The 15,971-nt window shown below is 41.8% G+C and overlaps 1 protein-coding gene across 1 annotated transcript in view; it reads left to right on the top strand.

Annotated features, from left to right (window-relative positions):
* The window catches only part of LOC149275966 (laminin subunit alpha-2-like), a 411,836-nt gene that overhangs the window by 340,880 nt on the left and 54,985 nt on the right, over nt 1-15,971 (top strand). The window contains 1 exon segment of the mRNA XM_089504075.1: nt 6,840-6,994. Coding sequence (XP_089360201.1) covers nt 6,840-6,994 — 155 coding nt within the window.

Raw genomic sequence — 15,971 nt, forward strand, 5'->3', positions numbered from 1 at the left:
ATTATGACCACCTGCCAAATATTGTGTAGGTCCCCCTTTTGCCGGTAAAACAGCCCTGACCCGTCGAGGCATGGACTCCACAAGACTTCTGAAGGTGGGCTGTGGCATCTGGCACCAAGACGTTAGTAGCAGATCCTGTAAGTCCTGTAGTTGCAGGGTGGGGCCTTCATGGATCTGACTTAGTAACATAGTAACATAGTAACATAGTTCATAAGGTTGAAAAAAGACCAAAGTCCATCAAGTTCAACCTATATACATATTGTGTCCCTACTGTGTTGATCCAGAGGAAGGCAAAAAACCCTTATGAAGCAGATGCCAATTGCCCCATACCAGGGGGAAAATTCCTTCCCGACTCCAAATATGGCAATCAGAATAAATCCCTGGATCAACGTTCTGTCCCTATTAATCTAATATCCATAACTTGTAATATTATTGCTTTCAAGAAACACGTCCAGGCTCCTTTTGAACTCTTTTATTGAGTTTACCATCACCACTTCCTCTGGCAGAGAGTTCCATAATCTCACCGCTCTTACTGTAAAGAACCCCCGTCTGTGCTGGTGTAGAAACCTTCTTTCCTCCAGCCGTAGAGGATGTCCCCTTGTTATAGATACAGTCCTGGGTATAAATAGGTCCTGGGAGTGATCTCTGTACTGTCCCTTATATATTTATACATAGTTATTAAGTCCCCCCTAAGCCGTCTTTTTTCCAAACTAAATAACCCCAATTCTGATAATCTTTCTGGGTACTGTAGTCCTCCCATTCCCCTTATTACTCTGGTTGCCCGTCTTTGAACCCTCTCCAGCTCCACTATATCTTTCTTGTACACTGGTGCCCAGTACTGTACACAGTATTCCATGTGTGGTCTGACTAGTGACTTGTACAGGGGTAGAATTATTTCCTTGTCGTGGGCATCTATGCCCCTTTTGATGCACCCCATGATTTTATTTGCCTTAGCAGCAGCTGCCTGACACTGGTCGCTACAGGTAAATTTACTGTTAACTAAAACTCCTAAGTCCTTTTCCATGTCAGTCGTCCCCAGTGTTTTCCCATTTAATACATATTCCCAGCCTGGATTTTTCTTCCCCATGTGCATAACCTTACATTTATCTGTGTTGAACCTCATCTGCCACATCCCAGCCCAAGCCTCCAACCTATGCAGATCCATTTGTAATCGTGCGCTGTCCTCTATTGTGTTAACCACGTTACAGAGCTTAGTATCGTCTGCAAAGATTGATACTTTACTATGCAATCCCTCTACAAGGTCATTAATAAATATATTAAAAAGAATAGGACCCAAAACTGACCCCTGTGGTACCCCACTAGCAACAGTCACCCACTCAGAGTATGTACCATTAATAACCACCCTCTGTTTCCTATCACTGAGCCAGTTACTTACCCGCATACACACATTCTCCCCCAGCCCAAGCATTCTCATTTTATGTACCAGCCTTTTATGTGGCACCGTATCAAATGCTTTGGAAAAATCAAGATATACGACATCCAGCGATTCACCCCGATCCAGTCTTGAGCTCACCTCCTCATAAAAGCTGATCAGGTTAGTTTGACAGGACCGATCCCTTGTAAACCCATGCTGATATGGAGTCATACACTTATTTTCATTGAGATACTCCAAAATAGCATCTCTTAGGAAACCCTCAAACAGTTTACACACAACAGAAGTTAAACTAACAGGCCTATAATTCCCCGGGTCACTTTTTGTCCCCTTTTTGAATATTGGCACAACATTTGCTATGCGCCAGTCCTGGGGAACAGACCCTGTCACTATAGAGTCCTTGAATATTAGAAATAGGGGTCTGTCTATTACATTACTTAACTCCCTTAGAACGCGGGGGTGAATGCCATCTGGACCTGGTGATTTGTCTATTTTGATTTTTTTTAGGCGGCACTGCACTTCTTCCTGCGTTAGACAGGCGACATGTACTGGGGCATTTATCTCATCCTGCTGTATATTACCTGGCATTTCATTTTCCTCTGTGAATACAGCAGAGAAGAATATATTTAATAGATTAGCTTTTTCCTGATCCCCGTCTATAACTTCTCCCTCATTACTTTTTAAGGGGCCAACGCTTTCATTGTTAACCTTTTTACTATTTATATAGTTAAAGAACATTTTGGGGTTTGTTTTACTCTCTTTGGCAATGAGTCTTTCTGTCTCCAATTTTGCTGCTTTTATCTGATTTTTACATATTTTATTTTTTTCCCGATAGCTTTTTAGTGCTTCCTCACTGCCTTCCTGTTTTAGTAGCTTAAATGCCTTTTTTTTGCCATTTATTGTCCCCTTTACATTTTTATTTATCCACATTGGTTTTCTCTTGTTCCTGACTCTTTTATTCCCATACGGTATGTACCTTTCACAGTGAGAATTTAAGATATTCTTAAAAATCTCCCATTGAGCGTCTGTACTCTTGTTTTTGAGGACATTTTCCCAATTTACAGTGTTAAGGGCTTCTTGATCAAACTTTGCCCTCCTAAAGTGCATAGTTCTTGTGGCTCCTCTAAGAGTTCCCTTATTGAAGGACAAGTTATAATGCATCATATTGTGATCACTATTTCCTAGATGTCCCCTGACCTGCACATTAGTTACTCTGTCAGGTCTGTTGGTTAATATTAAGTCCAGTAGGGCGCCCCCTCTGGTCGGGTCCTGTACCATTTGGGACAGATAATTATCCTTACTTATAGTCAGAAACCGGTTTCCTTTATGAGATTCACAGGTCTCGGTTTCCCAGTTTATGTCGGGATAGTTAAAGTCCCCCATAATAACCACCTCATTGTGATTAGCTGCCTTGTTTATTTGCTTTAATAATTGATCTTCTGCTGCTTCCATTATATTTGGTGGCTTATAGCAAACCCCGATCAGTATTTTATTATTTTTCTTTCCATATATTTCTACCCATAATGACTCCACATTATCATTTCCCTCACATATATTCTCCCGCAGTGTGGCCTGTAGGCTGGACTTTACATAAAGGCAAACTCCTCCCCCTTTTCGTTTTTTCCGATCCTTCCTGAATAGACTATAACCCTGTATGTTAACCGCCCAGTCATAGCTATCATCCAACCATGTCTCTGTTATACCCACTATGTCATAATTTTCTTCAGACATTATTAACTCCAGTTCGTCAGTTTTATTGGTCAGACTTCTGGCATTAGTAAGCATACAATTTAGAGGTGTATGGTTTTTTTCCCTATGAAGCCTATCCCTATTAACTATTCTAACCCCTCCCTCTGCTCCACCCCCAGGTACATTTATAAGCCCCAGCTCTCTATCTACACTATCTTCCCCTTCTATATTGTAGTTTCCCTCCCCCCCTTTCCCTAGTTTAAACACTCCTTCACCCTTCTGACCATCTTCTCCCCAAGCACAGCTGCACCCTCCCCATTGAGGTGCAGCCCGTCCCTACCGTTGAGCCTGTATCCGACAGAGAAGTCGGCCCAGTTCTCCATGAACCCAAACCCCTCCTTCCTACACCAGCTTCTGAGCCACTTGTTTAGCTCCCTAATCTCCCGCTGCCTCTCTGGTGTGGCACGTGGTACAGGTAATATTTCAGAAAATACTACCTTGGAGGTCCTTGCCTTAAGCTTGCTACCTAAGTCCCTGAAATCATTTTTAAGGACACTCCGCCTCCCTCTCACTTTGTCATTGGTGCCAATGTGCACCATGACTGCTGGGTCTTCTCCAGCCCCTCCCAGTAATCTGTCAACCCGATCCGCGATGTGCCGAACTCGAGCGCCAGGCAGACAACACACTGTTCGGCGATCCCGGTCTTTGTGACAGATCGCCCTGTCTGTCCCCCTAATAATTGAGTCCCCCACTACCAGCACCTGTCTGGCCTGCCCTGCGCTCCTCCTTCCCTCCTTACTGGAGCAGACACCCCTCTGGTGGTCAGAGGCAGTGACTTGCTGCAGTACTGCTAACTCTGAACTAACATCCCCCTCATCTGCCAACCGGGCAAACTTGTTGGGGTGTGCTAGATCAGGACTAGCCTCCCTGGCGCTTTTCCCCCTACCCCACCTTCTAACTGTAACCCAGCTAGCTGCCTGACTGTCCTGTACCTCCATCCCACTATCCTCCCCCACCTCTACCTGCGAGAGAGCTTGCTCAGTGAGCAGCAGACTCCTCTCCAAGTTGTCAATAGATCTCAGTGTTGCCAGTTGACTTGTTTGTCCAGCACATCCCCAGATGCTCGAGTGGATTGAGATCTGGGGAATTTGGAGGCTAAGTCAACACCTTGAACTTGTTGTGTTCCTCAAACCATTCCTGAAAATTTTTTTTTGTGAGATGACCCATTATCCTGCTGAAAGAGGCCAATGCTGCAACAATGCTTAGGTAGCTGGTAAGTGTCAAAGTAACATCCACATGAATCGCTGAACCCAAGGTTTTCCAGCAAAACATTGCCTAAAGCATCACACTGCCTCCACAGGCTTACCTTCTTCCCATAGTGCATCCTGGTACCATCTGTTCTCCAGGTAACCCGACGTACACGCACCTGGCCATCCACATGATGCAAAAGAAAATGTGATTCAACGGACCAGGCCACCTTCTTCCATTGCGCCATGGTCCAATTCTTATGCTCACTTGCCCATTACAGGGATCAGCATGGGCAGCCTGACCGGTGTGTGGCTACACAGCCCCAAACGTAACAAACTATGATGCAACATGTGTTCTGACACCTTCCTATCAGAACCAGCATTAAAATTTTCAGTAATTTGAGGTATAGTAGCTCCTCTGTTTGGATTTGACTACCTGGGCCAGGCTTCATCCACCATGTGCATCAATGAGCCTTGACTTCCCAAGACCCTGTCGGTGGTTCAACGCTTTTCCTTCCTTGGGCCACTTTTTATAGGTACTGACTGTCACGAACGCACTCTACTCCAAGCGTGTGCGTGACTTGGTTCTGGTGGTAAAAGGGTTACAATTCACTATCTGTCTACTCTAGACCGGAAATAGTGATTAAAATACAAATATCCGCCCTTATTACCACCCGCAATTAACTATAATGATATAACTAATATCAAAATAATGCTGCCACCACCAAGACAATTTATAAATGGGGTGCCTTGGTCCCCCAAGCGAATCAGACTAAAAACCCACACAATATATTTTAACACGATAATTATGTGATTTCAAATTACCGACAAAATGGTCTAATCAGGTTACGTGAGTCTTTACCAGACAAAGGCAGAACTTAATAAAGGAATATTTATTATGAACAAAAAATCAGTGCATACAAAAAAGACGATAAACAGATTATTTACACCAACAGATAAAATAAAAAGGAGAAAATTACAGAAAACCTAACTACTCACTTGAATGGTAAAGTAACAGTTTTTCTGTCCGTAGGGCTCCGGCAAGGAAAGATGGCGACTTACTCAAAATTAGATCTTGGCCCCTAGTAAGCACACTGACCAATTTCTCTCATTAACTTTATACTCTTTCCCAGTTCATCTCGAGTTTCCAAGCCGGCCCAGGGGTGGTATAAGCGGAGGGAAGGTGTACCATACGTGACCTCCCCCTTGTGTGGTGGAAACATATCAGTCAAAATAACTTATTTTCATTTTATCGTCCCTCCTGTGCTCGCCACAGGAATAATTAATGCATTTATGAATTTCTTGTAAATTGTGAAGTCCATAGATATGTCACACTTGCTACTTATGACTGAACATCATAGACTTCACAATTCCTTCCAAACCGTTTACGTTGCACCGCCATGTTTGTACTCTTTTTGTAGGGTGCGCTTTCCCCGTTCTAGGTATGCATACAAGGAGGTATGATAATGAATATATGAGTTATTATTGATATGTGTTGGATATGACCTGGATATGAAATGGTTTTCCTGACTGCTAGTGATCACTTAGCATATCAAAGAATCCAGTATCTATGAGGGGATACAGGCATATGGTGAATGACTTCGTCCGTCTACATTTGAACCTAGACAAAGCGGCAGCTCTACTGTAGGATTTCACACCTTGTAGAGGGCCCTGGTTGGAGTCCCAGCTTCAAAAGACCAATTTATCTTAAAAGACCTTTTGGCACCACATGCCTATACAATCGAATTAACCCCTCACATACTGAAATTCATGTACGTACTACACCAGTTGGTGTGACACTGACTACTGCAGACAAGGAACTACAGTTTTGGAGATGCTCTGACCCAGTCGTTTAGCCATAACAAATTGGGCATTGTCAAAGTCGCTTAGATCCTTACAGTGCAAAATTTGAGGACGAAATGTTCACTTGATGCCTTATATAACCCACAGGTGCCATGATCACAAGATTATCAGTGTTATTCACTTCAGCTCTCAGTGGACAAATGTTATGGCTGATCGGTGTGTGTGTGTAATATATATATATATATATATATATATATATATATATAGTGGCAGGACGGCCCGATCAAAACAAGAAACTCCGAACACCAGCAGAATAAAAGCAAGATGTGGTTTATTGCAGCTTTGGATAGTCCACAGTATTTCACTTCATCGTGTAAATAAACCAAAACAAAAACAAATCCTTTTGATAAAGTCTGAGGGCCTCTGGCTTGACTGCCTCTCTCCCTGTTTCCAGACCCCTAATGCCTCTTACGGCCGCCCTTTAAGCACCTGAGTGCAGGTTAATTGGCTCCACCTTGCTGACCTCCAGCAATTAACCCCCTCATGCTGGGAATAATGAGCGTTCCAATCTGCCACTTATGTAGACAGACTCCATAACCTTGCCACAATATATATATATTAGAAAAAACTGAAATGTCATTGTTGTGGACAATTATTTTTTTTCCAGACTATGTCTGTATATTACTGAGTGTTATATTGTTCTAAAGTTACAGAGGCAGATGACAAGGTCAAACACCTTGAAAAGGAGGCAGATCGATTACTGGATAAGCTGAAGCCTATCAAGGAGCTCCAGGAAAACCTAGGAAAAAATATCTCTCAGATCAAGGAACTGATCAATCAAGCTCGCAAACAAGCTAACTCAGTAAGTCAGTTCTTTACAGAAATAATGGAGACATTGTGTTTTTATTGTGTTCTGGTTTGTGTTGTTTACTGCTCAACAAAGTGAACTTTGAACCGACTGATTTGCATCATTGTCAGTAATAATAATTAAAATATGTGTTTATATTAACTACAATAAGCAATTAACAACTAGTTTATAATAAAAATAAATATAAAATCGTTGCCAACAAATTTCATTATCGATTTGTTGAATCGATTTTATTGAATATAAGATGAGGGTGTTTTCAGAACAAATGCTCAAACAGAGGTCGGATAATAACACTAACATCCAGATCCCCCGCTTGGATCCTCCTCTCTGACAGTCGACAGGCGTATGTGCAATGCGTGCAGACATCCTCCGCTACTGCCCTCCTCTTCCGCCAGGGCTTCTATGATGGAGCACCAGCGGGACGTGGCCTTTCGGTGCTCCACCATAGAAGCCCTGGCAGAAGTACGGGCCAGCAGCAGCGGAGCAGCATTACGCAACGTTCGCCAGCTGCCAGAGAGGAGGACCCTCTAGTTGCAGCCCTAGTTCTGATCCTTCGTTACCTTAAGGGAAAATGTATTTGGACAAACGTACCAAACAGAAACATTGATAGAGAATCACTAAACTCATGTTGATCTTCATATACAATCTGAAAAAGAGGTTATAAATTAACCTAAAATGCAAAACAATAACTCCAGAACTCAGTTCACTTAACCTCCCCAAAACTACTTGGTATTAGAAAAGTATGCGTGACATTTAGATTTTTTTTCCTATCAAAACAGAATAAAATGACAATAGGTAAGTAGACTTATGAAGAGTCAGATTGTGCTCGTAGCATTTTCTGTCTTGCCTCTTGCTGATGATCCAAACTCCTAGGCATTTTGCCCAAACCATCAAACAATACAGGTTAGCAAATTATTTTTAAGTGCCAATGGGGTGATAAAACACATGATCACCATGGTGGAAATTACAACTAAAGTTAATAATGCAGACATCCAAATGTAGAGTTGCCTTTATGGAACATGCAATTGGCCCAGGGTTATCTTTAGTTACCAAAGTGGCTAGGGACAAGCCCCAGACTGGTTTTGGCCTGATAAATGCACACATACCTGGGGTCGAGGTTTTTCTGCTTGTATTAGCTCTGGAATTACTAGAGTTATCCAAATAACAAATGGCAGCTTTGGTGAATCTAGAGCAGATTGGATGTGCCCTGTCAAGTTATTATCTATATAAGCTTCATCGTTTTTTTTTTGTGTTTTATTTCTTTAACTTAAACAATATTAAATAATACTTCTCTATAGTTCAATCCGCTATTCTTATACAGTACTGTATAGGTATCTGTAAAATACTACAAGATGTGAGGCCAGAAAAAAAGGTCTACAGCGAAGCACATAATGATTTCAAGGGGCACAGTCAAATCTGGTTACTTTAACATAAAAATTGTATATTTACTCTTTAATTAATTTTTTTACATTTGTGATGCACCAAATCAGTGTTGTATTTGATTCTTGTGATGAAAGTAGTCATACATTATTTATACATTTATATTTATTAATCTGTCCTGTTACTGTGCAAGTACTGTATAACTAATGAAAAACACTGCATAATTTGTGCAGGATATTTTAAGATCTAGTTTCAAGCCTAGCTTCTGTCATTTACAGTGTTGCGGATTGAGTTTATAAAAAAAATTTCTACCTTCCTAAGAAATTTAACACATTTTGTGGTTTGTAAGAATGCAAATTTTAATACAAAATTTTAGTCCCGTTGTATATTTTATCATTATACTGCTGATGTTACAAAAGATATTATTTCATTAAAATAATAATTTAGAGATATCAGTCAGACTGAAAATACTACAAAACAAAGTAGTTGTTTTCGGGAATGTTATGTGGCTCATTAAATGTTATGCAACCCTAAAGTGTAATTAAAATGGTGAGAATAAGCCAAGAAATAACAATGGAAATTATGTTTCTTGAATATGTTCCTGCCAAATCCTGGTATTCAATAACAGGAAATTCTGAAGGTAGTTGTCTCCAGCAAGAAAAAGGTTAAGTATTTTTATTGTTAAAAAAAAAAAATTCAAAATAATTTTCAGTCAAGGGCATTTTAGTGTGCCATTTCTCATGGTTTATAATGTCATTCGGGCTCTGTAAATTATATTATTTCCAGTTATTTATAGGCTGTGGCTCAATCAGCCCATATGCAGGTTACAAATAAGCTTGAAAAACTTTTCATATCCTTTCATTTATTAGATATTTATTACAAATCCAAATAATTATTTCCACATCTAAACGTATGTTAATCTAGAAATCATAGCTAAGACCTGCATTTCTTTTCACCTCATCTAGTATGTACCTGCTTAATAGACTTAATAAATCCTTGGTCTCGTACTCGATTAAGGATAGCCATATGCCTATCCCATACATGTTTAAATTCTTTTCATGTGTTAACCTCTACCACATCTGCTAGGAGTCTGTTCCACTTAACAACTTCCTTACATTACATCTAAGCCTCTGACTATTATTTTTGATTATGGTCACTTCTTGGCCAATATTATTATTATTATTTATTGTTTTATATAGTGCCATCAAATTCTGTAGCAATGGGTAGACAAGACATACCAAATAGCATGTAACATAACAAATTGACTAACAGAGAAAACAGGTGAGGAGGGCCCTGCTCAAACAAGTTTACAATCTAGAGGGATTTAGGGTGTATTACACAATAGGTAAAAGTGCCAGTGTAAGGGATGGACCAGCCACACTAATAAAAGTAATGCAGGAGAGGGACTAAGAAAGGTGAGCTAAAGGAATATGGGAGGGTGTTAATGTGCTATGTTGTAAGGGTCCTTAACCCCTTAATGACAATTGCCGGTTCTGGCACGGCGTGATCGATTTTTTTTATATTTTTTTTTTATTATTTTTTATTTATTTTTTTTTTTTTACCCAAATGGCGTTGCTGTAATGCCTCGACCTCGAGGCATTCAGCAACGCCATGATCGGAATCAGGGGCCATGTCTGGCCCCTCCCCGGGGCGTCAACATCCGCCATACAATGTATGGCGGCGGACGCCCGTTTTAAAAGCGTTTAGGAGGCGATCAACGATCACCTCCTAAACTTAAATGGTGTCGCTGGAATGCCTCGATCAGGAGGCATCCAGCGACACCATACACTTACCTCTTGATGGACTGTGACTGCTCCGGAGAGCGGTCGCAGCTGCCGGTGATCTTCGCCATCAGCAAGATGGCGGCGACCCGGGAAAAAAAATAATAAAGACGAAAAAGTTCGCTAGACGGTCTCCTGACCCTCTAGAGAACTCTGGCTCCACTTGCAGGTTGAATACAGGTACTGCATTCAACCATGCAAGTCAATGGAGCTCAGCTTTCTAATCACAGTGTGATTAGAAAAAAATAAATTAAAAATAAAATAAAATTAATAATCATTAGAAAAAAAATAGTAAAAAAACAGTAAAATGTAAAAATAATTTCCCTCTGATGTCACTATCAGGGGAACCTTCAAGTTGAAAAAAAATCTTAAAAATGTTTTAAAAAAGGCAAAAAAAAAATTAAAATATATATATAAAAAATATATTTTTGTGAGCAAGTCCTAAAATTAGCACATTAGCTTAAAACAATTCTCGCATGGAAAGAGTTAAAATACTGGCATATTAAATGCCCATGGGGTGTCTACTTTAAAAAAATGTATGATTTGATGGGGTAAATTGAATTGGCCGGATTCAACAATGTCCCAAATAACACGGGGGGAAGGATGGCCACACATCCAATTTCCAATTAGAAAAATGCACACGTACCAAATGTGGCCTTTTAGTTCCCCCCAAAAATGACAAACCCATGCATGTGGGGTATCACTGTACTCAGGAGATGTTGCTGAACACATATTGGGGTGTCGTGTGACAGCGGCATATACCAGGAGCTGTAAATTCATACATAAAGTAGGTGTGTGTGGGAAAAATACACACACAAAAATACTACTGCAAACTTTGAAAAAATGCTGGTGGTAAAATGTGTGCATGCAAAGAGTTAAAATACCAGCATTTAAAATACCCTGGGGTGTCTAGTTTTCAAAAATATATGGCTTTATTGGGCACACTGAAATGGCCCCGCTCAAAGATGTACCAAATAGGGCATGGGCAGTGGATCCCCAAATGCCAAAGTTCCACATTGAAAAATGTGCACGCTCCAAATGTGGCCCTTTTGCCCCCAAACAGCCAGGCAAAATCATTCATGTGGGGTATCACTGTGCTCAGGAGATGTTGCTGAACACATATTGGGGTGTTTTGTGATAGTGACATATACGAGAACTTTTTAATTCATACCTGAAGTAAAATGTGTGTGACAAAACAATTGCAAAAAAATGACTACCACAAAGTTTGACAAAGACTGGTGGTAGATATGGTGCATGGAAAGAGTTAAAATACTAGCATTTGAAATACCCTGGGGTGTCTAGTTTTCAAAAATATATGGCTTTATGGGGCACACTGAAATGGCCCGGCTCAAAGATGTGCCAAATAGGGCATGGGCAGTGGATCCCCAAATGCCAAAGTTCAACATTGAAAATGCGCATGCCCCAAATGTGGCCCTTTTGCCCCCAAACACCCAGGCAAAATCATTCATGTGAGGTATCGCTGTACTCAGGAGATGTTGCTAAACACATATTGGGGTGTTTTATGATTAGAATTAGTGCTTGGAAAGGGTTAAAATACTAGCACTTGGAATACCCTGGGCTGTCTAGTTTTCAAAAATATATGACTTGATGGGTTAAATTGCATTGGCCGGCTTCAAAGATACCCGAAATGGCACATGGGGGGAAGAATTACCAGATTTGGAAAAAAAGGCTTTGAAATAGCAAAACGCTACCTGTACTTTTTGCCCCATAATGTGTAGAAAAAAGCAAAAAAACATAAAAACATTGGGTATTTCTAAACTCAGGACAAATAGTAGAATCTATTTAGCAGGTTTTTTCATTACCTTTTATAGATGAGTAAAAGATTTTTCAACTAAAAGTTAGTCATTTTTTTCAAAATTTTTCACCATATTTTATACTTTTTTTAATAGTAAATAATATGATACAATCAAAACAATGTCATCTAAAGAAAGCCCTTCTTGTCCTGAAAAAAACAATATCTAATGTGTGTGGGTTCAGTAAACGGGAAAGAAGAAAATTACAACTAAACACGAGCAGCGCAGAAATGTTAAAACGGCCATTGTCACGAAGGGTGCAAAAAGTAAAATCAGCCTTTGTCACGAATGGGTTAATCCATTTACTATGGATTTCTCTATGGTTAGCTGCCATCTTCTGGCCCTTTTTGGTAATGCACTTATCACATTTCCTTTGCATGTAAACCCCACCACTGCTCTCTAGTGAGGCACTTCCTGTATCATGGCTGCTTGTATCTGCCACATGTAACAGGGACACATGTATTCTGCATGCTAAGCTAGGAAAGCATCATCTTTTGACCGCATAATACAGGGCTCGACAAATCCCAGGTCGCCATGGCGACAGAATTTTGTCCTGGCGCCTAGGTTTTGTCAGCCTCTTACATCCATAAAAAATGTGGATGTAAGAGGCTGAGTAACCACACGGGGGCGCTGCTGCTGCTGTCTGCCCAGGAGTCTGGGCAGACAGCACAGCCACTCAGAGCCCGCCCCCGAGCCTGAGATCACTCCCACGGAGTGATCCTGTAGGCTGAAACCGCCGTTGCTGCAAAACCAGCAATCGTGTTTTCAGCTGCCACAGGCAGCTTCAGGGAAGGGGGTTGTGTGTTGATTGGGTCCCCACACAAGTGTGGGGACCTGACCCAACACCCCCCTGCTGCCTGATCGCTCCATGAGAGCGACAGTGCAGCGTTAACCCCTTCAATGCCGCGATCACGGCATTTAGGGGTTAATTCCCGTTTTGTACGGGGCTCTGCTGCTGGTGGTCTGCCTGGAAGCCCAGGCAGACCAGCAACAGCAAAAACGAGCCCATACAAGCCCTTTGATGATTCCTGTAGGCATGGAAGCCTACAGCAGTCATCAAAGACTCCCCTCCCTGCAATGGCTGGTCTATAGACCAGCAATTGAGTCCCAGCTGCCAGAGGCAGCTTCAGGGACAGGGGAGAAGGTTCTTTGGTCTCCACACTCATGTGGAGACCAGCCCCAACACCCCCCTGCTGCCTGATCGCTCCATGAGAGCGACAGTGCAGCGTTAACCCCTTCAATGCCACACTTGTGTATGACACATTCGTGGCATTGCAGGGGTTAACATTTTTCCCCACAAGCTTGTGGGGACTAAATATCAGTCAATGCTGTGCTCCAATGGAACATCAGCATCGAAAGAGTTAAAAAAAAAATTAATAATAAAAAAAAAAAACTGACCTGAAAGTCCGGGGTGCTTCCAGGTCAAATCACTCCTAACCAACTGTTAGTTTAAAAAAAATCCTGGCTCCTAACTTTTTTACCTGGCGCCTAGATTCACAACAAATTTGTCAAGCCCTGGCATAATACTGAAATCCATTCATTCTGCTGTATTCAGTTGTTTGTTGTACAGAATAAACCAGCTCTTGGATGAAAACCGGTATTGGTGAGTTCAGCTATCTAACAAGGATTGTCCGCAGTGGTTATATCTGCTTATTCAGGCCAGGCATAGAGGTCTTACAAGGGATAGATCGCTATCACAACAATCGGAGTCAGAATAGTCAAAAGATGCATAGAATTTCTACAGCCTGCTGTGTATATGTGTGTACCTAATCTGCAATCAAGCTCAGTGCTATCCACCATCTTGTAAAGCACATGGTCGCGTAAGCTTACTGCACTTCACGTGAATGTTGAAAACTGTTTCTCTACATTAAACTGCGTTACCTCACCTGTCTAAGCTGCTGTTCATCTTCTTAAAGAAACAGTACCATTTTTCGCAAAATGTCTAGACAAGGCTCTGAACACTCTTTTATGGCTGAATCAACGCAGATACATCATGCTGCTGAACCGGCAGTCGTACGGGGAACAGATCCGGAACAGAGTGTACGACCCAAACGTACAATAATACCAACACAGAAACTCAGGGAAAACTATGAAGCCACTAGAGATGAGTTCTCCAGTAATCTGTCAGACCTCTGGGACAGAACCTCACACTGCATTTCAGTTTTGTCACACTTTATTGATCAACCAGCTGAATCTGTAAAATACTCAGCTTTCTTGCAGGACTCTAATATAGAGGATTCTTCAGCAGAACTGACCAGGATCAATGCACTGAACCAACAAAGGGATCTCACAGTGCAAAATGCTAAGCTTAAGGCAGAAATCCGCATTATTCAACTGCAAGAGACCAGATCTCACAGATCCACTTCAACCAAGCGCACTGCACTTCCTTCTAGATCCTCTTGCTCCAGAAGTTCTACGTTAAGCGACAAGATAATACAGGCTTGCAATGATGCCGAATCAGAAAAAGCGCGAAGCTCTTTCGCCAGAAAGCAAGCAGAGTTAGATTCCCAAATAAAGATTTTGCAAATGGAAGGGGAGGAAGCAGCTTCCCTGGCAAGGCTGAAAGTCCTTGAACAAGCAATGGGACAAAGCACTAATTCGGACTGTTTTATCCCAGCAGAACTGGAAGATCCAGTTGAACGCACCAGTGAATACGTACTAAAGCATAACATTTCCAAAGACACAGAGTCATCCCCTGCACCTCCTACTAACAACACTGTTCTGACTCTCAACACGGAGACCTCTCAACTCTATAACACAAGTGCTTCTATGCAGAAAACCACATCAACTCCTGCCAACAACAACGTGATTTCCAGTGACAAGCTGCAACTCAAGCCACAGCCAGCACAAGCCTTAGAGACTACACCACAGTTAAACGCTCATGCAACATCATTTTACCCTGGTAAACCTCACCCTACATCACCAGAGAACTTCTACACCCAAGGGGTTCCACAAGTTACTTTGGCACCAAAGAGGGAGAAATCAGATTTGAATGACTTTGCCAGATATATGGTACGCCGTGAGCTCATTAACACTAGCCTCTCAAGGTTTGACGATTGTGCAGAGAGCTACAGGGCCTGGAGATCAACCTTCAAGGCTGCTATTGCTGATCTCAACCTTACTGCTAAGGAAGAACTTGATTTGCTCATAAAGTGGCTGGGACCAGAATCTTCAGATCGTGTTAAAGGACTGAGAACAGTACACGTTGACCACCCAGATGCAGGTCTTGTTGCTGCATGGGCAAGACTTGAGCAAGCCTATGGTAGCTCTGAAGCCATAGAAAGCACTCTATTCAAGAGACTGCAACACTTCCCAAAATTAGCAAACAAAGACTATCGCAAACTGCAAGATCTGAATAACCTCCTCATGGAGCTAGAGTTGGCAAAGACAGACCCACGTCTACCTGGACTAAGCTTCCTGGACACTGCTCATGGTGTCAACCCAGTGGTGTCTAAACTGCCATATGGCTTGCAAGAGAAATGGGCACAACAGGGCTCAAGGTACAAAAGAGACAATAACGTATCCTTTCCTCCATTCTCATACTTGTGCAGGTTCATTAGTGATCAAGCCTGGATGAGAAACGACCCCAGCTTCAGCTTCAGTGAACCCAGCTTGCCTGCTTCATCCTCATCCTCATCATCATCATCAAGGTACGATAACACAGTACCTAAAAGTAGAGACTTTAATAGAGCAATATCTGTCAAGAGAACAGACATCTCACCTTCCACTACCTCACCTAGCGATCAGGGTGTTGTGGATGACAGAGATAAAGACCCTAATCGTCAGTGTCCTATTCACAAGAAGCCTCACCCTCTTAAGAAATGTTGTGGGCTAAGGGCAAAGACTTTACAAGAGCGCGGGGAGATTCTCCAGAAACTTGGAATTTGCTTCAAGGACGAGGCTTCTTATAGCCATCTCGCTAAAGACTGTAAAGTCGTGATCAAGTGCACAGAATGCAGTAGCGACAGACATGTTACAGCAATGCATCCTACTCCA

The sequence above is a fragment of the Sceloporus occidentalis genome, unplaced genomic scaffold, assembly GCF_023333645.1.
Source record: "Sceloporus occidentalis isolate IW3139 unplaced genomic scaffold, rSceOcc1.0.p SCAF_254, whole genome shotgun sequence".
NCBI classification, from domain to species: domain Eukaryota; kingdom Metazoa; phylum Chordata; class Lepidosauria; order Squamata; family Phrynosomatidae; genus Sceloporus; species Sceloporus occidentalis.